Raw genomic sequence first — 24735 nt, 5'->3', positions numbered from 1 at the left:
GCCTGCCCACCCCTTGCTAGAATGGATGACTCCGGGTACGCCGGAGGACAGTCATTTGGCTGTGGCCCCACTTCATTTCTCTCTGCCCCTCAAACACAACAGTGAGCTTTCCCACCATTCCCCCAACAAACGCTACAGCTCATGTATTTTTAATCTTTTGACAGATGCAATTATTCTTTACACGCCGTGCTCGTTAATCTTAATGCAGTTATTACTATTCATTGCAGGAAGTTTTTCCCTTCTATTATTTCATTTGAAAGTGCCTCTGTGTGAGTGAGTGTGTGAGTGTGTGAGTGTGTGTGTGTGTTTGTGTGTGTGTGTATGTATGTGTGTGTGTGAGTGTGTGTGTGTGCTCATTTGTGTGGCGACACTAAGGCTGTTGGTCCAATCAGAGCAGGCCAACGACAGAGTTAATGAATGCAAGACGTGAAGGAGGGGGAGGCACACGCGGTGGCAGCTCAATATGTGACCTGTTGTATCTGGCTATCATTAACATCTGGTCACATATCAGTTATTCACTTTGCTCTGCCTACTATTGAATATGAATAACATATCCGTTAGATTTGTGAGATTCTGGTATGATAATGTTACTCTTAAGATCATGCTCCTGCTCAATGGCAACTTGCAGGCAACAGTAAACTCAGAGCAGAAGTAACTTCTTGATGCGAGTGATTGAAGTGTTTTTTTATTCCTTCTCTTCTTTTTCCTTTCATGAGGCCCCTAAGCCAACGTGTCAATCCACCAGAGTGTTTCATTAGCGTTCTTTATTTTGATTTACCTGTGACATCTCCCCGTGCTGTGTACTGTAACTCCTACCCAGTCTGAATCTTGAAAGAGGTCTGTTAACAGTATTTCCCTAACAATGTTTATATCACCTCCGCACGGTTTTGATCAGTGCAGATAAACACGTCCTGATCACTGAACGCTGGAAAACAGTGGCAGCTTCTGCCCGAATTCATCGGTTTTCCCGGAGATGCACCTCACTTCCCCCCTTGTCTTTTTTCTGCCTCTCCTTCTTGCCGCCGTCTCCTTCTCGCTCTTCTCTGCCGGAGTGTGTGAGAGTGTGTGCGAGCGAGCGAGAGTGGCGTTTGAACGTCTGCGTTTGTTGCCACCTCTGTGAGAGCAGTGAGGCCCTGTCGCCAGGGGCGTAGCCCTGAGACTGATGCTCCAGGTGTTTGCTCTTCCTCGCCTCCTCTCAGTATACACACTCATCCCTCAGGATCCACCTCGCTCCCTCTCTCCTTTAGAACACAGTCCCTTTTATCTGAGCGCGGAGCTCACTGAGAGTTTGTGAAGATTCTGATCTGAATACACCTCTAAGTGCGTGTGTGTGTGAGTGTGCGCGACAGGCCTAAGGCATGTCTGAGGTGTGAGTCTGTGTTTGTGCGTTAGCAGAAAATATTATGACAACAGTGCTTGCTTGTGGTGACCACTGGTACTGCAGAGCCGAGGACAATTCCGAGCAGCTTTTTGTGACATTAAGTCACGTGTCTCCTTGTGTCATGAGATGGTTGTAAGTGCCACACATACTCACATCAGATGTTTCCCTCGGCTATAAGATTATCTGAACAGAACACTCTGACCTTAGTAATTCAGAGTCATTCAGATGCATAAAGAATAGCTGTCCTTCTTCAACCCTCCATATACATAAGCAAGCACCATCGAGAGAGAGGCCTGCAAGGCACAGCGGGCTGGCTTTATTGTTATTGTGCAGCTAAGTACCTTCAGTCAGGATGAGAGCAAAGGAGGAGTGTTGTGTGCATTTGTGGCAGTCTGTCGGAAAATAAGGGCGTATAAAATGTGATGGAAAATGAAAGCTCTCTGGGCGGGACGAGATTATGCACAAGTGATTAATAAGAGCAGTAATAAACAAAGGCCCAGGAGATGTTTGAGGTGCTTAATAATGCATTATGTTCATAAAAGAGCCGGGCCTCTCCAACTGATCCCCGTGGAGTAGGAGACCCCAGAGGGACCAGGGGAGAGTGTGCTCTTAAAAGAAAGAAGCTGTGTGCCTGTGTGGAGGAATGTGTGTGTGTGTGTACATGCGAGAACCATGGGATTTAAAACTAAAGACAATAGACCGGTGTTTTTCATGATGTTAATTGATAGTGATTTGTCTTACATGTGTTATATGTAAGAATGGCAGACGGGTTGTTTTATTTTTGTATAATTTCAGGTGTAGTTTTGTTTGAATGTCTTCGTCACTACTTTGTTTCCGCCAGAATCTCATGTTAATTTTAAATACTATCTATCTGCGACTCCACTCTTTGTTCTGAGCTTTAAAACGACTCGGTATTGATGTCATTCCTCCTCCGTCCTTCAGTCTGTCACACAAAGACATGGAATGGCAATGAAAAAGAACAGGTTAAGAAGTTTGTTTTGTTCGCACACAAAGGCTGCTGCTTCCCCCAATCATTTCTTTTTCTCGTCATTCCACCCATCTTTTTTATTTTAGTATCTTCTCACTCCATCTGCCACATCAAAGGAAAGTGAGACTTGAGTTCGCTACCTGAATATCAAATGCGCGTTGGTTTAAAATGCACCACAAACAGAAAAGTCATGTTTATGAATTTGTTGCAAGCAGTCTCTCTGTGTTTTGTTTTTTTCTAAACTGGTGGAAGTAAATAGGCAGCAATTTATCCTACAAACCTTATATCACTTACATTGTCTGTGAAGGTGAAAGGAAAGTGTTCTCTCAACCTAGTTTTGGTCCTTGACAACAATATTACAGCAGTGTTACTGTTTGTTGCAGCAGCGGAGGAGCATGTTTATGGACCTTGAAGTCCACTCAGAGGAAAAAAAAACAAGACTGTTTTGAATGAAAAGAAAAAAACCTTGGAGCACAGCCTTGTAAATTAATTTGTTCGTGTTGTATGATGGGAACACAGCTGGCCTCATTAACATGCGCACAACAAATAATTATGGCTTTTTTTTCTCTCTTCAGCCAGCCAATGCTTGGCTAATGGGCTTGCTGGGTTAATTATGTCAGAGCGTAATTACACAGGGCCCAGGGAGACATAATGGTGCACCCTGCTGCGCCCACACCGCCTAATGATGGTGTATCGCTGACAGGGCCAAGACGGACCGCCCCGACACACCTGCTTGTCTTGGCGCGCGCTGCCCTGGTCCACCTTTACCCACCTAGACACACATCCTGAACCTGTGCACCGTCCTCCACTGTGCCACCCGTGGTCCCCCGAGCCGACCCAGGCTTCTGACAGGCTTTGGCTCAGGCTCACCCAGACAGAGTAACTGCCTCGCGCTCTCAGATGTGCAACATCACAGAAACAGCAACGCAGTGACCACAAGGAAGCAGCTACAGGGTGGCAGCCTCATTATCCCTTAGCCAAAGTGATGAAACTCAATATCAATGTAGCCGAGACTCTGTGAAAACAATTAAAAGCCGTGGTTAACTTTTATTAGCCAATTGCAAGGGAGAGTTCATCACAAGCTGAATCTTATTTTTTTGTAGTTTTGCAGAGAGCGCTTTTCCAAACATCTCTTCAACCTTAACTTCTTCCAGTTTCCATATATACATCAGTCCATTGACTTATAGATCACAATAGATATTAGGTATACAAGACACATCAGCTTATGTCTTTTAAATATACTTTATTTAAAAATTACAACAAACTAATGTCAGAATTGTTTTCATTTATATTTTTCAATAAGAATTCTGCACTTACAAAATATGATTTCCATTTATTTAAATACAGTATAATCTAGTCTCCTCCAATGATGAATAGCACTATAATTTTGAAGTCATTTGTGACCCTGGAACATGGTGACATTGCTAAAAACACTTTCAATGTCACAATGGACCAAGCCACACAGACAGACACTCACCCAGGTTGTAAATATCCCCAGGTTAGTGAAACCTGGAAGAGAAACAAAGGTGAAGAATAAAAGTAGTCCCTATCCTGTGTCAGTCGTAAACATCCAGCACAGTTTTCAAAGTCCCTGCTTCTAACCTGTTTTTCTGTGCAATGTGGAATTATAATAGAGACAGTGCAGATATGATGATGTGCTTTTTACTGTTGCTTCCACATACATTTGTTGTAAAGTGAAAATAAACAGCCTGTTTTCAACCCGTAAAATTGGACTTTGTTGTAGCGATCGTCACACCTTCCCAGACCTCAGTACTTTGGCAATATGGTCTTATGATGGCAGAAATAATGGTAATGGTCAAAATAAAAATATGACTCAGGTCTTAATAAAGCTGAATTATTCTTTAATGGCAAGCAGCTTCTTATTGCGAGTGAACAGATACGTTCCTGTTTTCACATTGACACCAGGGCCCGCGTTTCGGCCGATATGATGATGATGTATTAAATGTCCTGTGATTTATTAGCTTAAACGAGCTGCTGTTGCCCAATCAGTTATCATGACCTCAGAGCAGGCATCCAATCATCCGTAATTAAGATAAGGGATGAATTAAAAACTGAAGCGTTTATTTGCACCAGGAGTGATGTGACTCACTCGACGTACATAATGCCTTGTCAGCCGTGTTGTACTTCTTGATTAACAGGAGCGTGAGCGGTCGGGTCGGAGTTGAATTCCTCGTCCATTCCCGGTTTTATCTGGCGGTTGCGGCATCAGGGCTGCACTAAAAAGATGAAGACTAGGTGCTCCTTATTAGCTTCATCAATTAGCTCTATTATCCAAAGTTATCCGCGGTCTTTGTGGACTCCCCGTCAGTAACAGTAGATCCCGGGCCCCTGGAGAGTATCCCTGCTGCTCTACTTTGATGGGGGTTAAATTTGTGTACTGTCTTAAGTTATATCCCTTCACTTTAAATTTGACTTGACTTTCCTCCCCTGCCACTGATTGATAATCCTGGCTTGTCCATGTGTGAGAGATCCCTTACTATAATCTCTGTCCTTTGATCATTAAAAGTTGAAAGGATATATGGGAAAGAGGCTGATAAAGTGATTTCTGTGACAGTGGGTCGATGGGAAAGCAGTGCTTTAAGTCATCCTGTTTGTCTTAGAAGAGCTGTGCTCTTAATAGTGATGTCCCTTGTGACTGATGCAATATCTCTGCAGTTGGTGTAACAATGAATGCCGACATTGCTCGACTGTAAACGGGCCTGGGAAAAATAGCCCAATCAATTAAATGGCCCAAAATGTTTTGTCTGATGAAAATGCAGATATAGCGAGCTGCAATGCACGGCCAGGATTTCAACAAATTGCACTTTGCAGAAGTTTTGATGAGCGTTTATTTTTGTGGCCTGTCGCCTCCGAGTTTGCATTCTCTCAGTGACATCTGGCAAAGTATAAACGTCTGTGGCTCCAACTTCTTATGAAAAGCCACTTCAGTCAGTGCCCATACTGAAGAAGGGATCCAATTGGGTTCCACACAGAAGTCTAAGATGAGCGGATGAAAGCTGTGGGAGAAAAGTTTGTGCAGCAAAGCAGCGATTTTCCTCCTCTTTAAGAGTTTTGAAGGGCTGCGTGTGTGTGTGTGTGTTAGTGAGTGTGTGTGAGTGTGTGTGCGCGCGTGGCTCTACATCTTGCCTCCCCCCTTGTCAAGGAGCTCCCCTGAGCTTCCCTCTCTGTGCTTTGGCACTAGAAGTCACCTCCTTTGGTGTTCAGCAGGCAGGTACACAACAGGAGCAGCTCTCTCTCTCTGAGCTGTTGAACTTTTCGGGAGGGGAAGAAAGGGAAGGGGAAGATTAAAAACAGCCCTGTGATGTGGAGTGCCGAGCTGCCTCCTGAGAATTCCTGGCATAATAATTTAAATGATCAAATGATACAGAGGAGACTTGTTAGCTGAGAAACAGCCTCCTAGTTGGCCCCATGGGCCCAGTGCTGCCGCGCATGCATTGCAAAACAGCTCCTCTGTTGTGTTAAAGAATCCCGCTTTTTTTTTTTTTGCTCCCTTTTCAGGAGCAGACTTTTTCTACACTTTGCCTAGGTGTATACTCGGGACTCAAGACTGTGTCACATACTCACGGAAGTCCTTTTGTCTTCATTTTCATTCACCAGCATGTGAGCAGACTCATTAGATTAGATTTCTGAACATGTGAAGGGTCGGGACAGAACTTGTGTCATTCGGTCCAGCCTGTGAAATTTTCAAAGGAGTGTGGAAAGTCTAAGAGTCACTCTTTGGAAACAAGTCTCAGCGGAATAGAGTGCCTCTGTTGAAGCTGCGATGCAGAAAACTCTGTAAAGTGCTTTACAGGCAGTGCACACAGTAAAACAGCTATTTTGCTTTTTTTGAAAAGTAGGAGTGTCTGTATATCATGTGGATCTTAGTAGTTTTTTTTCCTCAGAGATTTGTTTTTGTCTGTTTTCACAGATCCAGCTCCTGTGCTGGAGGCCTCACACACCCTGGAGGAAAGGCTGCAGCATCTTCAGAGCGTGGCCCCGGACAGTGAGGCCCTGGTACGAGAGATCAGCGGGCACTGGAAGAAACACTTGGAGTGCCTTGAAAAGACAGGTCAGGTCAAAACTGTACACAATGAAGAGCAATACTACTTGCATGCTTATGTTTTTCTAATGCAGACCTGAAGTTGCTGCTACTGTATGTGTCTGGAATTGCTGGGTAGTTAATATGAATATACCTGTGTAGAAAAAAGTCACCTTATGATATATCAATGGATTCTTTCTAGTGCAGAGGTCATTAATAGGTGGTTCGTGTTCACGCTGTCCTACCCAGACCCGCATCTATAACAGATACATTTCTATTTTAACCGCACGGTTCCATCCTGTACGGCTCTGGTTTAAGGGCCCAGGAAACTCGCAGGCCAATTGCATCTCTTATAAATCATCCCACGTGATGCCACACAGCCAATCGAATCTGCAAATTTTAAAAAAGCATTCTGGATCCAGAGCCGGTGGACAGATCTGAACTAGAGAAGTCAGTCAGAGAAACGGAAGAAAAAAAAACTAAAGTTTAAATTTGTATTTATTCATTATTTAAACTTAAGAAATTAATTTTAAGATGCACTGATTCAAAAAGTTTCATGTTATGCATTACATTTTTGACTCGACACCACAATAGAGCATTTATTTTTCATTCAGGCACTTGGGTATAATCCCTCCAGTTCAATGTGAAAACTGACAATAAACATACAATATTATCTCATCATACTTTCTTTGATTTGACAGTCAGGTGTTGACGACACACAGACGATACATTTCAATATATATTGCACTGAATCTTACGGCTTTTCAGACATTATGTAGTTCTGGACCTTTGCTGGAGGACCTTTCTCCATCTCTGAACTTTAATTGAACACCTCTGCTCTAGTGGTTAAGCTCATACAAGCCTTTTCCTGCCACGCAGAGCCCCCAGAGGATGATCCTGTAGTGTCAGGGGCAGCAGTGGCTGGAGAGGCCCCAGAATCCAGTTCTCCAGCCTCCCTGATGACCCCCAACAGCACACCAGCTCCTGGGGCCCCAGGATCTCCACAGCAGAACTACCGGGACCCAGCTGAGGACAGAGGGTGAGAACTATAGCGAACGTTAGGTCTATGTTCAGTAAAGACTAAAGAGATGAGTAATTTTCTATTCTATTAGACATGTACGATTATCAAGGATTCAACCTTAATATCCTAAATAATTTTTCCAATACATAGTCGTTTGTATACTTATGCTAATTTGAACAACAATATTTACATTTTTTCATTTTAATATAAAACTGATCTTAACAGTAACACGTGGCACCTATTGCAATTCTGTCCATCTTGAGAGACGGATCCCTCACATGTTGTCATTTTTTGGACGGCAGTGAGAACTTCACAAGAGCAAGTGGTTATTAGAGGTTGTGGCCCCCGAAAGGCCCCAACACACAATAAACATTGTGCTTATTTTATTGTTGGAACTTTACCTCACATGTTATTTCTGGGTGGGAGGAGTGGATTTTGGATTCACGGATGTTTTAGTTTCTGTTTTCAAGACAAGAATCTGCATATTGTATTATTAGAGGTGTGGCCATGATGTAGTGTGGGGAACTGACTGGGTTTCTTTCTCAGGGAGGAGGTGGAGGAGGAGGAGAGGGCTGATGCTAGTTCGGCTGACAGACTGTCAGAGGCCGACGAGAACATCAAGGTTCTGCATTCATGTGAGTGGTTTAAACACCGGCACATACCGTCGCTGTTTCATTTAATTCCAACCTATTAAAGAGCCAGCATGTGTATAATTGCAGTGTGGTGCCCCCTGCTGAAAACGCTGCTGCTTTGTGTACATAAATATAAGAGCCCACACTAATTGGTTGAATTCAGAAATGTATCTTAAAGGTCAAAGTTCATGTGTGTGTTTTTCTTTAAAGTTAATATTCCCCTTGTTTGTGTCTCACCAGCTTTGAACACGGCACAGACAGAGCTGCTGGACCTGCGGTGTAAATACAATGAGGAGATGACAAAGAAGTAAGACTGTACTTCAGATTTTACATTTTGCATTTATTTTACCTCTACCTTTAAGAGTACTTTTTATTCAGTGGTGGTGCAAGTACCCAAACATTTTACTAAAGTAAAAGTAGAAATAAAAAGACAAATGTACCCAGGTATAAGTACCAGATTCACTTTTCTACTTGAGTAAATGTAAGGAAGTACAAGTATGAAAAGTACATTTAATAAGTTTATTAAATGTACTTGCCGAGTGTAGCCTATTCCCTAATGCAAGGGTCTACCACATCATACTTGCCTGTGATTAGTATAATGTCATGTAACATAATGCATTGTGAAAATGTTATTGAGAAGAAAGTACAGATATTGGCTGATATGTGTAGTGGAGTAAAAGTGAGTACCTAAAAATAAATCTTCTCAAGTTAAGTACAGATACGAAAACATTTACTATCAGTAAAGAAGTAAATGTAACAACTGCTTTTATTATACCCCTGTTAAGGTACTTTGTATACCCCATCTATATTTTTAAACTTGTAAACCCCCCAGTTGCGTGTTGTTGAGCACTTGAAATGCACATTCTAGTTCTTAAGGTGCTGAAGCCGCTCATCATTATTTTTCCCGCATAAACTCATGTCCAGTGTAGAGCGGAGGAATGCCATTGTAAAGGCAGCTAGTAAGAGTGACTCAGCCACTAATGCTGGTCGATGAGAGAGGTCTGTGTTTGCCTTCACCGGCAGCTGGGCCTTGACAGCCCTCAAGAAGAATTGCTCCATTTAAAGATTGCTTCAGAAAACACTCTACCTTGTCCTGGTCTTTGAGCGCAATGTATCCACCGCACGCCTGAAATGAATCTGAGCTTGTATGAAGGATGTCGATAGACATTCAAAGCAAACACTCCTTTGTTTGGGTTGTGCTCCGGAGCACAGGCAGCCGCCGCTAATGGATTTTCCTCCCAGGCCTAATCCATGGCACAATTGAACTGATGTTTCTGGACCCACTGCCATCCATTTTGTTGGGTTGGACAGCTTTTTAGTTCGGTCCCACCTCTCGCGTGTGGCAGCAGCTTTGAAAGACCATCCCTGCTCTGTGGTGTGTCACATAGTGTGTGTGTGTGTGTGTGTGTGTGTGTGTGTGTGTGTGTGTGTGTGTGTGTGTGTGTGTGTGTGTGTGTGTGTGTGTGTGTGTGTGTGTGTGTGTGTGTGTGTGTGTGTGTGTGTGTGTGTGTGTGTGTGTGTGTGTGTGTGTGTGTGTGTGCATCCTGATCACATTCCTCTTGACTGACAGTAGCACTTCTGAACCCAGAGCTCCAGCTGTCCCCGACCCTGAGCCTCTGAACACCGGGCTCACCTCTATTACTCTCACTGACTGTTTCCTCAGTGTTGATAAGAGAGACTATTTGTCTGCTTCGGCTTGAGCAGCTGAGCAGGTAATCAATACAAAACATTTTCCGTACTGCACAAGTTCATTAAACGTGGAGCTGACACCTGTTAGTGTTGGCTGTCAGCAGGGCACCATATATCCTGGCCTTATTGATAGGACCGGGGCACGAGCGAGACCCTCTGAAACCAGGGCCTGATGAGACGAGTCGCACTGATCCCACGTTTCACTGTAGAAATATTAGAGGGGTGTACTTTGTGCTCTAGCGTACTTCACCATCCTGTTTTGAGTCGGATGTGAGACAGTGGGAGCGGTTAGGTGTGTAAACATGAGAGAGCCTGAATGTAGTCAATTGAATGTGAATGGTGGAAAAAAGAGTAATCTATTCTTTGAATTTTTTTCCTTTTGGTGGAAAGGACTACTGTGTCCTGGAACTTGAAAAAACCCTATGTGCATATTTAAATCAATCACAACATCCTCGTTAATTCCACCTTATCTACCTTTTGAAAAATCAGGTCCCATGTGTGCAAGAGGAAACTGTTGAACTTCAAACAAACCTCATGAATAATCCCGCTGAGTTCCTGTTTAAATTAGACTACTCTGATTGTGAAATGTATGGAGGCAAGTTGGAGTTCAACCTCTGAAGAGTACTGAGGAGACAAATCTCAAATTGGAGAATAAAAATTAAATGCAAAAATAATTATAACAGGATAATTTGATTATATCTATTAAAAAAAACTATTAAAAAAAGAGAAAAAAAAATCGGTTTGATATTTTCTAAGGATGTGTGTGCTTACACGGCAGGAATGTCAACTCTTGACCTCATTTTTCTTTTCTCTAATTTTGTGTTCATTTCCAGTTTTTGTTCAGACCTACAGAGGTGTGTACTCATTTGTCGAGGTCGTTTTATTAACGTGTTACACTGAGAGACTTTTATAATATTCATCCTCCCATAACTGATATTAATGTGGTATAAGCAGCTCACAGTATGATGTTGATGTGTGAGAGTATGGATTTTCTGGCTGAGAGCCGTCTACCAGGACATGTGTGACACATAAGGCTGTAGCAATTCTGAATTCAAGACCTGCTCCCTGGTTGACCTCTCATTACTTTACCAATGTTACATAAAAAAATGTTCTATTCACAAACAACTTGGTAATGATAATGATAATGTTTTTTTTAAATTATTTATAAATACATTTGATTGTATTTTCCTCACGATTTTGTCTCTTATATCAAAATTACCTGTACTGCCCTGTACTGACCAAGCACTGTACAGTACAGTACAGTACAGTACAGTACAGTACAGTACAGTAGAAGATAAACATCCATTTTAATACAAATACATTATTAAGTTGGTGTGTGCACAGATCACAAGGGGCTATGTCAATGTACTTGTTGTTTGAATGGCTGCTGTAGGGCTACAATGAGAATTCCATTATCTAGCAAACATGTACAACACAGGTGTTACATTATTATCACATTATTTGTGTTTCCTCTCACTGCTGCTAGTTGGTTTAAAATTGGCTAAATTATTATTATGACTATTATTATTGTGTCATGTAGAACCATTTTATATAATTAACAAGATGAGTAGTAATAATTGAGCTTGTTGTTTTTTCTCCAGTGTGTTTGCTTCTCAGTAATCCTGTCTCTCTGTCTTGATGTCTGTGTTCCAGGGCAGGGGAGGTTGATGCCATCATGGCGAATCTTGAGAAAGCAAACCAGGTGAGTTCAGGCGTCTTCTGCGCCTCTCTGATTGAGATGCTCCTTCGTTGAGGTAATCACTCCTGTAATCAAGCCCTGGCTTTAATTAGACACTCTCCGTCCTGTCCCCCCCCCCCCCTTCCTCCCCCTTACACCTCCCCTCCCCTGAGTGTGTGTGATTAGCGAGTATAAACTTGATCCCCCGTCGGTGGGCACGCTATGGCAGCACGGCTCCACTCAGCAGAGAACAGGAGACTACCGGGCGCGATTGATGCCGGAGCGCTGAACGCCAGGGTTCTTAGTTATCTCATTGCCTTGATTGCTTCCTATCCTGGTGATAGCTCTTCTCTTCTGCTCCTTTCTTCTCCCCTCTGCTTCTCTCTCTCTCTCTCTCTCTCTCTCTCTCTCCTTCTCTTCTCTCTCTCTCTCTCTCTCTCTCTCTCTCTCTCTCTCTCTCTCTCTCTCTCTCTCTCTCTCTCTCTCTCTCTCTCTCTCCCCCACACAGTCTCTTCCTCACTCTGCTGCTCTCTGCCAGCAGCTCCTAGATAAATGTTCTCAAAACGAATCATTAATTAGCGGGCCGGGTGTGACAGAGCAGGTAAACAGTTTGGGGAATAAAGTGGGCCGACTAAGCAGCACCCTCAGCAGAATAAACCGGTGGCTGCACTTGTCTGCTCGGGCCCCTGCTCTGTTGTTGCTCGGCTCTGAAACATTTCAGAGCAAGGGCGCCCGCTTTGATTTATGTACAGGATATGGTCTCACCTTGATCATCTCATTAGCCGAGTGATGTGGCTGGTGTATGAGAACTGTAACACTGTGATTCCATGTCTGTGCACAGAGTGCAGTAAGGGCTCAGAGGGAAGTGGAGAGGCTAAAGGAGCAGTTAGCCAGTGCCACCAAGTGGAACTGCCATCCAGCAGAGGGCACTAGCAGGGTAAGGATAATGTGACACAATGTGGGAAACATTTACTTTTTAAGTAAGTGTGAGAATGAAGTTTTTTTTTTGTATAAGTTCCCCACAGATTTTCCATTATTACTACTTTGTACTTCAGCTACATCACATTTCAGAGGTGAATACTGTAGGTTTTTTGTCTACTTTATTAGTTTAGCATCTTATTATAATGTATATATAAAACTAGAACAGGGCTTGGACAGTGCATACTTCCCCAAAGTGTAAGGAATGTCTCGCCATGTTAAATAATGGATTCTGCTCCAGAATGTAATTGGTTCTCTTTGAACCATGCACCAATATCTCCATAAATTTTAATGGAAATCGGTTCAGTAGTTTTTGATTAATCCTGCTGAAAAACATACAGACTAACCAACAATTTTTTAAAGTTTAGTTACGTAAAAGTTTTTACTTGTAAGTAGATTTTTCTTTTAATCCTACCTTTATTTGGGTAAGGATCGCCATCCACTAATTATCTTTATTTTATTATTTTTATTATTTGCCATGTATCTTGTGAAGCACTTTGTAACCTTGTTTAGATAAGAGCTATACATATATAAAGATTTATTATTTATTTTTTTAGCAACTTCTAGCATGCTACTGTATTGTGATGTTGTGATGTTTCTTAGAGTGAAACTCAGAATTCAACATAATAAGATTGTTCAACTCTAAGATTTTCTATTTTCCATTTTGACTGGACTTGGACTCATCCAGTCTTTGTGTTTCTGTTTTTATCAAAGCAAAGATGAGCTAATACATAAAGATACTCATCAGCTTGATCACACAAGGCCTTCAAATATTCCCATGACATTTTCACATTGTGACTACCTCATGTAAATTAAGACAGACAGACAATTGTTCTGCACAAGTCTGTGGATAGAGCTGTCAAATGGTTCTAAATTGGTTCAGAAATATTGTGTCTGATTCCTCATTATCACATTAAATCGCATGAGAGAAAAACCGAGTGTTAATTGTACCTCATCAACATCGTCTTTGCTAAAGTCGAATCCTCCCACTTTCCACCTGTCTGAATAACATGAGCACTGCAGAGGTTGTGATTCACTGCCTGTCCTCATTTTCTCTCCTCCTCACTCCCTTCATCATATTTCTTCCTTCTCCCCCTCACACCTCCCGTCACATTTCCTCTCTCGCCTCGTCAGGAGAAGAACGAAAAGGGCGAGGTGTTGCCCTCGCAGCTGGAGGCATCTCTGCTGGCTAAAGACCGCGAAATCCTTTGTCTCCTTGAAAACATTCAGCGGCTGCAGTTCACGCTGCAGGAAGTTCAGGAGACATCAGCCAATCAGATCATGGAGCTGGAACGCCAGCTGGCCTATAAGACAGAAGCTATTGAGGTGAGCGTCTCGGACACATGAGGAGTAATAGAACATGACGGACGCTTCCTCAGTGATTCTGATAAAATAAATAAATAATTTCTTCTTTTTTCCGTTTCAGAGATTAGAAGCTAAACTGCAATCCCAGATTGACTATGAAGAGATTAAAACAGAACTCAGGTGATCATTTGTTGTAAAAAAACTGTTACTCATTCGTAATAATGTCAATTGAAATCAAGAAAAACGTGAACTCTAATGGCATGTTGTGTCTGTCCATAGTATCCTTAAGGTAATGAAGATGGCTTCAGCAAACGGCGGCTCATCTCAGGTACACATCCTCCTGCACCCAGCAGTTTCAAACAGGCATCAGAATACTTCATCCAGTATCTGAATATCTAAAGCTTCTGTAATTCATTCATTGAAAGTTAACAGCTTTTGTGTGAATGTGTGTTTGTGTATGTGTCTGCATGCGTGTGTGTGTGTTTGTGTTTCTTTGTTTGTTTGTTTGTGTGTATAGCAGTCCGCCAAGGCTGAGGCTCTTTTGCTGGATAAAGAGGCCTTTCTTCCATCTCACAAGTATCTGGTGGACAAGGCCCAGATTTTGCACAGCAATGGTAAAATGAATGTCGCTCGTGTTGAATGTCTATAACTACTTGTTTAAGTAGTTTCTACCTCTTGGGGTTTCAAGAGGTAGAGAGTTAGAACTCTCTATATTTCACTGAGTGCTTGAAGCTCATTGGTCAGGTTCAATAGATTTCTGGAGTCAATGTTTTTCAGACTTAAACCTCTTTACATTAACTGAGCAGGCTAGAGAATGACAGTGTGCTTTTTGTCCCCAGATGATGACCAGTCCAACGATGCAGGACGGGAGATGGGGAGACCGCCCGGCTCCCACTCGTCCTCCTCTCAGGTGGACGGCCGTGGCTCCCCCAGCCCCGGCACCCCCACCCTGGACAGCTCCTCTTCCAGCCACGATCTCCCCCGTCCCTTCTCTGTGTCGCCGTGCTCCGGGGACAGACAGTCAGGAGACCACATCCTCCACAGACAGCTCCTTTCCCCACACTTTAAAAAGGAGGCCCTCATGGCTTTTCCCACGGCCCTCTACGCAGCGAAAGTCGCCCTCATGTCAGCGACTCAAGGGTCTGGAGCGGCAGGTAGTGTTGACGCCGGCCTGCCCAGCGACCATTCAGAAAGCGGCAGCTCGACGGCAGGAGATGAGGACCAACTGGACACAGCCGAGATTGCCTTCCAGGTGAAGGAGCAGCTGCTCAAGCATAACATTGGCCAGCGTGTTTTTGGCCACTATGTGCTGGGCCTCTCCCAGGGCTCGGTCAGTGAGATCCTTGCAAGACCCAAACCCTGGAGGAAGCTAACTGTGAAAGGCAAAGAACCTTTCATTAAGATGAAGCAGTTCCTGTCTGATGAACAGAACATCCTGGCACTTAGGACCATCCAGGTCCGACAGAGAGGTGAGTGGAGATGACAGTGACAGGGTGGGAAATATTGTGAAAATGTAGTTTATTCTATCACATGAGTCCAACGTTTCTCCACACAAAACACAAACAGTGATACTCTCTGTTGGTGTTTTAGTTATTTTAACTTTCGATCTTTAGAAAAGGCTATCTGCATATGAATGCAGATAAATTAAAACTCTAATTCCTTTTTGGTCAATGTGTAACGCCTCTTTTGCTCTCCACACTATCTGTTTAACTGTGAGCAATCAAAGCTCCTTGGCCATGATTGGCCAAACTAGAAAGAGTAGGGCTCGGGTTAGGGCTTCAATCACCAAAATCTATTGCCTCGCCTACAGTTGCTGCAAATTCACATTCAGAATCAATTTTGAGAGATTATGTAACAAGTAATGTGTTGTTATGTAGTTATGGCCACTTTCAACACTTCTATACAGCTATACAGCTAAATACAAATAGAAGAAGTAGCATGGGTTATGACAGTTGCTCAGATTTTAAACAGGTCACCTTCCTCACCATATTTTCTAATCCACTGACTTGCAATTGATAGTGGGTGTGAATTAACTGTCAGAACCATCACCCATATTGATCCACTGCATTCATCTCCAATGACTGTTAGAGAATAAAGCTGGCGACGTATTATTTTATATTTAATGAAAAGATCATTAAACATATGATGATTTTTTTTTTGTTGAGTTTTTGTGGTCAAAGCCTGAACGATCACACTCTATTATTACAGTACGATCCACCAACAGCAGAGAACTGGCTCGAATCAACACAGAAATCCATTAGAAAGTAACAACGTTTTTTTCTGCTAAAACTGAGAAAATATTGATCCATTGCATTTAATGGATCCAAAATGATTATATATATGCTGGTGTTATAAGCATGACAGTGAGTGTACAACTTTCCCTTATATCATTAATTCACCTTTCCCTTTAACAGTCATAGATAATATATCTACTTTGATCTATGTAGAGCTCAGTAAAGACGTTAAAAAGTATTTCTAGTGTAGTTTAATTTTTAATTCACTGTTGTTTATTTTGTTGTTTACAAATACCCAACTAAGATAATTTAATCTTTGTTAAACATTTAAAATACATTTGTTACCAATTTAAAAGAAGAATATACCTTCAATAGGAATTAATGGACTTAGTTTTGGTCTTTTCATGGTTCTTGTTGACAATATGAGACAGTTAAACTAATTTTAACCAGCAAGTAGTTCGGTATTAACCAGTTATCATCACTATAATAAACTTTACCCCTCACCCTGGTATTTAGATGGTTAATCCGCTGTCACTGTATTTGCCCAGGCTTCCTAAAAAAGAACTAGGTTGTTCTAAAAAAGGTCTTTTGAAGATGCTCCTGGACCTGTGTACGTTTAAACCTTCTAATCTACTTGGACCTCAATCCTTGACTTCTTCACGGCTTCCTCTGCCATGTTACTTTTAAACTTTGTTTTCTCCCTAGATTCACAGCTTTTGAAAGTTGAGCTTCCCGTATACTGCAACCTCAGACAGCACGCGCTCAAAGGCAGCCATTGATCTACCAGTCAAAAGCAAAGCCTTGGAACTGCTCTCTGATCAACCATCCCACTCACCCCCCTCCTCTCTCCTCTCGCTCTATCTCTATTTCTTTCTGTTACCCTCTGTGGCAGGGAGCATCACTCCGCGCATCCGAACTCCTGAAACTGGGTCAGACGACGCCATTAGGAATATCCTGGAGCAGGCCAAGAAGGAGATCCAGTCCCAGAGGGGAGGTGAGGATGGAGCTGCGAGTCATAAGTCAAAGCCATATTGATTGATTTTTTTTAATTGAGAATGATGTCGACTATTTTCATTAAACATTTGATCTATTACTCTATTTACTTTATAATGCATACAAAGTGGAAAGATATTTTAGTGCGTGTCAGTGTCAACATGTGGCTCTCTCTTGTTCAGGTGATGGCAAGTCATCTCTGAACAGCTCATCAGGCAGAAGCAGTAATGGAGCTGGCAGCGGCTCTGATGAAACCATAAAGAACATCTTAGAACAGGCCAGGAGGGAGATGGAGGCCCAGCAGCATGTGCTGATGGAGATGGAGGCCTGTGGGAGGGCCTCGACTGCCAGTTCAGGAGCACAGGTGGAGCGTCTAGGGCCCCCAGAGCGCTCCAGGGGCCTGCCGTTACCCATCTCCATCAAACAGGAGGAAGGGGGCTGTGTTACCGTGTGCATGGCCAACCCCATCAGCAGCCCGCAAACCCCCCTCAGTGTGCTCTCCCCCGCCGCCTTTGTCCAGAACATCATCCGCAAAGTCAAGTCAGAGATCGGTGAAGTAGGCACCTACTTTGATCAGCACTGGTCACAAGAGCGGGGGTCGATGGGGCTAGTCGGAGGAGGTAGCTCTCTGCCCTTCAATTCCGTCTCTCCTTCCTTGTCTTCCTCCTCCTCTGGGCCCTCTGCGTTGCCTCGGCCATGGCCACGTCTGGAAAACGGCGAGTTTCTCCCCAACAGCGAGGAGGCCTCTGCTGCTGAGGACGAGCTGGGGCTCAGTCGGCCGGTGGAGGTGAAGGTGGAGTCGGATACATCAGTAAGCGGCGAATCCCCAGGACCTGGCCCTGGGCGCCTATCCTACTACCCAGCGTACATCCCTCGCGCCCTCAAGCCGACCGTGCCGCCGCTGACTCCGGAGCAGTATGAGATGTACATGTATCGAGAGGTGGACACCATTGAGCTGACCAGGCAGGTGAAGGAGAAGCTGGCGAAGAACGGCATCTGTCAGAGGATCTTTGGTGAAAAGGTCAGATGTCGCTCCTTCATATTAACACATCGTGTCAAACACACAACCTGCAAATGATAAGCGTATTTCCCCACAGTGAGAAATAAGAGGAAAGAGAACACTGATTAATTTTAAGTTAATAATTGTGATATGCAGTTAGGAATAAACTGAATACGGAAATATTTGAATGGGTGTTTGACTATATTATTCAGTTCTCTTGTCTCTTATAAGAAGCCATAGATGGAAAAAAAATTTCAACCTTTCTTTTCAAGCATTACCCTAGATGTGGTTTCAGATCTTCAGACAACATGAAATACTATACTAAGGTAATCTAACTAAGATTTTTGGCAGAGTTACAGATTTATATCAATATATGCAGTAAACAAACTCCTCCATGTGAAAAATGTATTGGCTCTTTTTAACCTAATAACAGCAATAGCAGAAGCCAAGAGCTTCTTATAATTTGATAATAATTGTCAATCTCATGTGAAAATGACTGGACCAGTCTCTTTTAGAGTTGGTTGGCACTAATCAGAGGCCATGTTTCCCACACTTAGTTATGTAATAATGGGCGGCTGTGACTGAGGGGTAGAGCGGTCATCCTCAAACCAGAAGGTCGGCAGGTCTTCTCCATCTGAATGCCGAAGTGTCAAGGGCAAGATGCTGAAAACACTTATAGATTTATATCTTATCTTACTTGTGAGATTTAAATCTTATAGCTTATAGTTATACTAGAAGCTGTGTCGTCTGAGAAGTCCCATGTTTAACCTCCTCTAAACAGAACATAATTGTCAAAATGTTCAGGTGTTTTTCTGTAAGTATGAATGAGCAGCTATGCCACCCCCCCCCCCCCCCCCCCCCCAGCTGAGCCATCAGCTGAGACGTCTGCAGCTCTTTGGATGTTTTGTAATCTTTCATGACTTCCTTGATGAGTTGTCTCTGCTCACATGGAGAAAGGTTGACAACAGGTTTTAGCGCAGTGTTCTCCATGTAGATATCATCCGCTGTTGTTTGGTGGTTTTGTAAAATCTGATTCTTGTGGTAAGGTTGATTTTAAGTATTCAACTGCCCTGTTCAAAAATGAAAAGGAATAGAAAATGTGTCCCTTGTTGATGGATGACCTCAAATATTTTTTTAAGAAAATTACATCACAATCAAACATTAACACTGAATACTGCAGCTAAAGTTATCTGTGGATTTCTTTTTTTCCTCCTCCACTGAGGACAAGTTTGCATAAATATAAATGGTGTATTGCTTCCCTCTAGTGGTTGTCATCGGTAAGTGTAACAACGGAGCCATTCATTAAGAGTAAAATGATTTTCTTCTTTAGGGAAAATAAATCGGTGAGAGACAATCGGTAAATTGTCATCTATATGTTTATTATTATATCAAAGTATTATAACTGTAAACCTGTGATTGTATGGCGCAGGTGCTGGGGCTCTCTCAGGGTAGCGTCAGTGACATGCTGTCTCGGCCCAAACCATGGAGCAAGCTGACCCAAAAAGGCAGGGAGCCCTTCATCCGCATGCAGCTGTGGTTACTGGACCAGCTGGGCCAGAGCCTCAGCCAGCCCACTAACCAAGGCCACGCTCAGGGTAAGGCTGCAGTTTGTAACATATACACTCATCTCCACAGGAACAAATCCCACTTCAGATGTTGCTTAAACTTAAAAATAGAACAATTAACTTGTTTCAGTTTTGTAATATACTGCAATGACTGTATGTAGGCTATAGGGGTTGTTGATTTTTCTGTAATGTCTCCTACCTTCAGATAAAAGCCCAGTAACGGCACAGTCCTCACCCTCCCCACCCCCAAGCCCAGCGGAGAGCCACCCAAGTCCCCTGGTGGAGCCTGTCAGCCTCTCCCTGGAGAGCAGCAAAGAGAACCAGCAGCCTGAGGGCTTAGGCCTCGGGCTGCCCCCCCACACAGAGGGAGGGAAATCCACCCCCAGCCTCATGGCCTTGCATCAGCCCTCAAACCCCCTTGGCATCCAGGAGCTGGTGGCCATATCTTCCGAGCTGGACACCTATGCCATCACAAAGAAGGTCAAGGAGGTTCTAACAGACAACAACCTAGGTGTGTATGAGTTTACCCTCCGGGAATAAGCTGAGGCTCCTTTATGGATGCAAACACAAGTCCTACATTCACTGTGTATTTTTCTTTCCTCACAGGTCAGCGTCTTTTCGGGGAAACCATCCTGGGTCTGACGCAAGGCTCGGTGTCAGATCTGCTCTCCAGACCCAAACCGTGGCACAAACTCAGTCTGAAAGGCAGGGAGCCATTTGTCCGCATGCAGCTGTGGCTCAACGATCCTCACAATGTAGACAAGCTGAGGGCCATGAAGAAGATGGAGAAGAAAGGTGTGTACAGTAAACTAAACTAATAATAAAGACATAATTATCACATGTTTCAGTTCAGGTTTGAGAAATTCTTGGTGTTTTGTTCTTTATGCCAGAAATCACTGTCTTCCCTCCAGCCTATCTGAAAAGGCGGTACGGGCTGCTGAGCACCGGCTCGGACAGCGACTCACCCAGTACTCGCTCCGAGTGTGTGAGTCCGGCCCTGGTCTCGCTGGACCTGTGCCCCTACAGCCAGGTGAAGAAGGTCCGGGTGGTGCTGGGAGCTGAGGAGAAGGAAGCCTTGAGAAGGGCCTACCTGCTGGAGCCCTACCCCTCTCAGAACACCATCGAGATACTGGCCGCCCAGCTCAACCTCAAAACCAACACTGTCATCAACTGGTTCCACAACTACAGGCTAGTCCAATAAACTTGGCTAATGGCTACCTCGGCTGTTTTCAAGACGACTATACGTTTAGTTTCAACTGAATTCCTGACGTGTAAAGTAGAAAAGTAAATGTAAACATCCTGGTGATTGTTTGCCTGTCTAACAAGCAGTGTTTGTGTGCAGGTCCAGGATGCGACGGGAGGTGCTAATGGAGGGGCTGCCAGACAATGACACAGATGCCGAGCAGCACAGCTACTCCCCCTCAGTGACGCGGAGCCCCCACTCTGATGGAGAGGAGAGGAGGCTGCTGAAGCCCTCAGGACACATCCACTCCAGCCTTCCTCTGAGCGCCAGCACAGCACTTCCTCATGTCAAACAGGAGGCACTGGACAGGGAAGACGAGGGGGAGGAGGGCTCCATGAAACTGTCGAGAGTTCAGTGTTTTTCTGCAGCAGTACAATGCACGCCGCTGAAAAACGAGCATGAGGACTCCATCGCTGGCCACCAGAGCCTGAGGCACGAAGAGGGGATGAGCAGCCAAGCTCAAGGGCTCTACCCTGTGGCAGTCTCCATAGATGGACCCCAGAGAGCCAGTCAGTCCCGGCACGATGGGGAAGACCCTGGAAAGTCACCTGTTGACCCAGTCAGCTTTAAGGCTTCGTCGGAACCCTGCCGCAGCAGCCTGGAAGTCTCCCTGAACTCCCCCTCTGCTGCATCTTCACCCGGCCTCATGATGTCAGTCTCCCCCGTCCCGTCCTCCTCTGCTCCAATATCGCCCTCGCTGCCCAACCCGCCCTCAACTAGCACCAATCACAGCCTGGAACCTAACCAGATCCCTCCATTCCAAGGCCCCAAACTCAACAGAAGCTCTCAGAGACGCAATGAGAAAATGGCCAACCTTAATAACATCATCCACAGGCTAGAGAGAGCAGCCAATCGAGAAGAAACACTGGAATGGGAGTTTTAAGGCCCCCCTTTTACTTGTAGCTAGTCCTGATGACCCTCGCGGCACACAGGGGCGTCTCAGATAGAATCTTCCGGAAGACTTTTAACGGAGCCTGGCTCCTGAAGGCCTGTCCTCTCAGACTGAAAACTCAATGGAAACAGGAATGCAGAGCTACACATATGGCTAACTTCCCTGCAAGAACTAAAAAAAAAAAGATTTATATATGTGTATTTGTTTTTGTTTTTGATAATGCATACTACTTTGAAATAGATGTGACAGCATAAGCTGTTGTTTTACCTTTTGGACTTGACAAGAAGACTTTTGCAGCTATGGTGTCATAAAATGTACACTGAAGTTCTGTAGATTGCCACTGGGTGAGATTAAAAAAAGACCCCTGTCTTAAGCCATTAAAAGCACTATAACTATTTGAAAAGAGACATTGACCAAATTTGCTACTTTTTGAATAGCAATTTTTCAGAATTTGTCTGTAAGACTGGACAGTTTAAGTCAAGTAACATGAAATCCTATTACTGACTGAGGGATAGTCCTTTAAGACTCTAAATATTCAACATCTTGTATGTACTTAGTTTCTCGGTGATATGTTTTGAAATATTTGTAACTCACACGTATAAAATGTGGTTGTACATGTTGTAGAATTGTCTGCAATAGCCTTCTCTAAACCTGATGTAGCATGGTACTCACCTGACCCTGTTATCCTCTGTAGTTAGTCACCTGTGATTATACTTGAGCGAAAACAAGAAAAGAAAAAAAGTTGAAAACCCTGCAAAAAACAAGAAAAAAGTTAACGTTAAGTCTAAGAAGTACTTTTAGTGTTTTCTTTCTTTTTTTTTTGATAATCCTTGAGGTTTACAGTTTAGGGCCCTCGTGCTCCTGCTGGCAAAGTTTACACGATTTCTTTCAGACTTACCTCTCTGACCCTCTAAAGGCACTTGTTCTCAGACTGTAACGGGCCAAGACACAGGACACCTGGTTTACCTCAGATTATGTTGATGCACATCATGCTGTGACCATGCGTTTCATTCTTATACATGAACATGACCACACTTATTTGAATCAACGGAGGGAACGTACTTGTATCATGCCCCAGACGAGTGGAGATGAAGTTCTAACAGGCAAAATCAGTCTTTTACAAAGAATATGCTGCTGTGTGAAGAGACGGGGAGCCAATGAAGCCCCTCCTCACCAGATGGAGTGCACTTTCTCAAAATGCATCTTTTACTGTATCTAGAAAAATGTATACTTGATCAAACAACTCAACCTCTTTGTACTGAGATGCTGTTAAGCTAGGCAGTTTGATAAGAAAAGCTTCAGGACTCTTCAGAGCTGGAAATGAACCTCCTTTGGGGCTGACCGTATTTGAGAGCATGATGCACACAGTATGACCTCCCATCAATATGAAAACACTCAATCTGTAAGTAGACTATATTCAAGGACACAAAAGGTTACAGGTATCCCCTCATATTATCTTTAACCACTTGTTTATTGTGTCTGTAGAAGTTTCTTTGTCATGCTTGCAAAATGTTCTTTATGTATTTTGCCTCTATTTTATACTCGGAACAGTTAACTAGATATTCAATACCTCGTGTATGAACTACTTACAGCACTTAGAGTTTTGATAATTGTGAGGACTCAAGAAAAATTCAAATATCAACATTATCCTAACTTAGTGTCCACAAGTCTTTGCCTTTACTGTATCGTTGAAGTTGGTAGTAAACACTTGCACATGTCTACATAGTTCAGAGGACTTGGATTGTATTATGTAGAGATATATATTACACATTTACTAAAAAAATAATATCTTACATTCTTGGAACAAAATGTGCTGATTATATTGAAATAGAGTGTACAGATTTAATAAACCAAACCCATTCAAGCCAGTTCTGGTCTGGCAAGCTTGCCCACGTTTTAGACCTTCTCTCAGGGTAGTCTTGCTTTTTAAAGCTTTACTGAAACAGTTGCTCTCCTCAGTGGTTCTGACTATGATAAAAAACATTACGTGGTGTAGAGAATGACTTCATAATATATTAAATGGGCCCGTGGAAGCTCTAAGTATAGGGGAATTGCAACCTTTCACTGGAAGCAGTGGTTTGTCAGAGGGCTGTTGCTGTTTTGTAATTCATTACACAGATCTGTCAAAGTACAGTGCAGGTTGGCACAACCGGGATGAGGTGGATGGGTTGCATTTTTGAGATCAGTAGACTTTGTTCTCTAAAAAACTGTTCATGTTTTCTCTTGGAGCCACAGAAGATTTTTCTCTGGTTTTTCGTACCACCATTTTTTGTGCATAATATACTGTATGATTAGAAGTGGCATTTCTTTCATTGGATTTTCGTCATCTTTCATGGTAACATGGACATGTGATTGAAAAGGAAGTGTATTTACTCAGACCATTATCTCAACATGTAAAGCCCATCTCATTGTTTTGCATGCAAATCCATTCTGGTCACTTGACAAAGGGATAGACTGTGTTTTGTGTTATTGTTCTTACACAGGGACATTGAATCAGCACTTAATCTCTTTTTTTTTTACATTAGTGAAGTCCATGCATGATGCGACTGATATGTTTGGCTCTCAAAAAGCCATCATGAATCAGAACCCCCAAACGACTCGGTAAACATTACTAGCAGTTAAATTCAAGTCAAGATTGTTTTGTGCCATATCATATGCCTCATGCACTATTCTCACAGGAGAAAGGCCTTGTGGTAGAGTGTGATCTAAGAGGGGTGTAGGGCTTTTCTCACCTGATTCAGAAAAAAGCTAAGCTTTTTGATAACAGCGGCCCTACACATTAGAAATAGGTCTGATTTTATAATTGACATGTGTCACTAAATAATGAAGTAATTTGTCTGGGAAATTTTTGAATGATTCCATTCAGTGCTGTAAAGGAAAGAATTTACAATCTGAGTGTTTGTCACAAAGACAACTTTTCCTTTTGAAAGTCAGCTGTGAGCCAATAAAGAGAAGTGTCCTGCAGGCTTAAATAACTGTCTTATGCCTCACATGTCAGGCTACTAAATGTTAAAGAGTGGACTAAAGTATGCCAAGCGTCTTGGAAATTGCATATGTAAGCCATCATTCAATACATAATTGTTTAAGATCCTGC

General features: G+C 43.2%; 1 protein-coding gene across 5 annotated transcripts in view; it reads left to right on the top strand.

The window, feature by feature from the left end:
• Positions 1-24729, top strand: part of cux2b (cut-like homeobox 2b) — an 86530-nt gene extending 61801 nt beyond the window's left edge. For 2 of the 5 annotated variants that reach the window (XM_053421559.1, XM_053421558.1), the window contains exons 5-21: positions 6301-6441; positions 7291-7450; positions 7979-8067; positions 8305-8371; positions 11407-11455; positions 12273-12368; positions 13544-13735; positions 13836-13894; positions 13994-14042; positions 14232-14328; positions 14554-15183; positions 16841-16942; positions 17124-17962; positions 19371-19536; positions 19712-20017; positions 20113-20301; positions 20418-20843. In XM_053421559.1, coding sequence (XP_053277534.1) covers positions 6301-6441; positions 7291-7450; positions 7979-8067; positions 8305-8371; positions 11407-11455; positions 12273-12368; positions 13544-13735; positions 13836-13894; positions 13994-14042; positions 14232-14328; positions 14554-15183; positions 16841-16942; positions 17124-17962; positions 19371-19536; positions 19712-20017; positions 20113-20301; positions 20418-20707 — 3521 coding nt within the window. In that variant the 3' untranslated portion in view covers positions 20708-20843. The other 3 variants (XM_053421560.1, XM_053421557.1, XM_053421561.1) reach the window with 2 other exon arrangements.
• The last annotated feature ends 6 nt before the right edge of the window (positions 24730-24735 follow it).

This window comes from Pleuronectes platessa, chromosome 4 (assembly GCF_947347685.1).
Source record: "Pleuronectes platessa chromosome 4, fPlePla1.1, whole genome shotgun sequence".
Classification (NCBI taxonomy): Eukaryota; Metazoa; Chordata; class Actinopteri; order Pleuronectiformes; family Pleuronectidae; genus Pleuronectes; species Pleuronectes platessa.
Note: the sequence above shows the minus strand (reverse complement) of the source record. Positions and strands in the feature narration are given on the sequence as shown.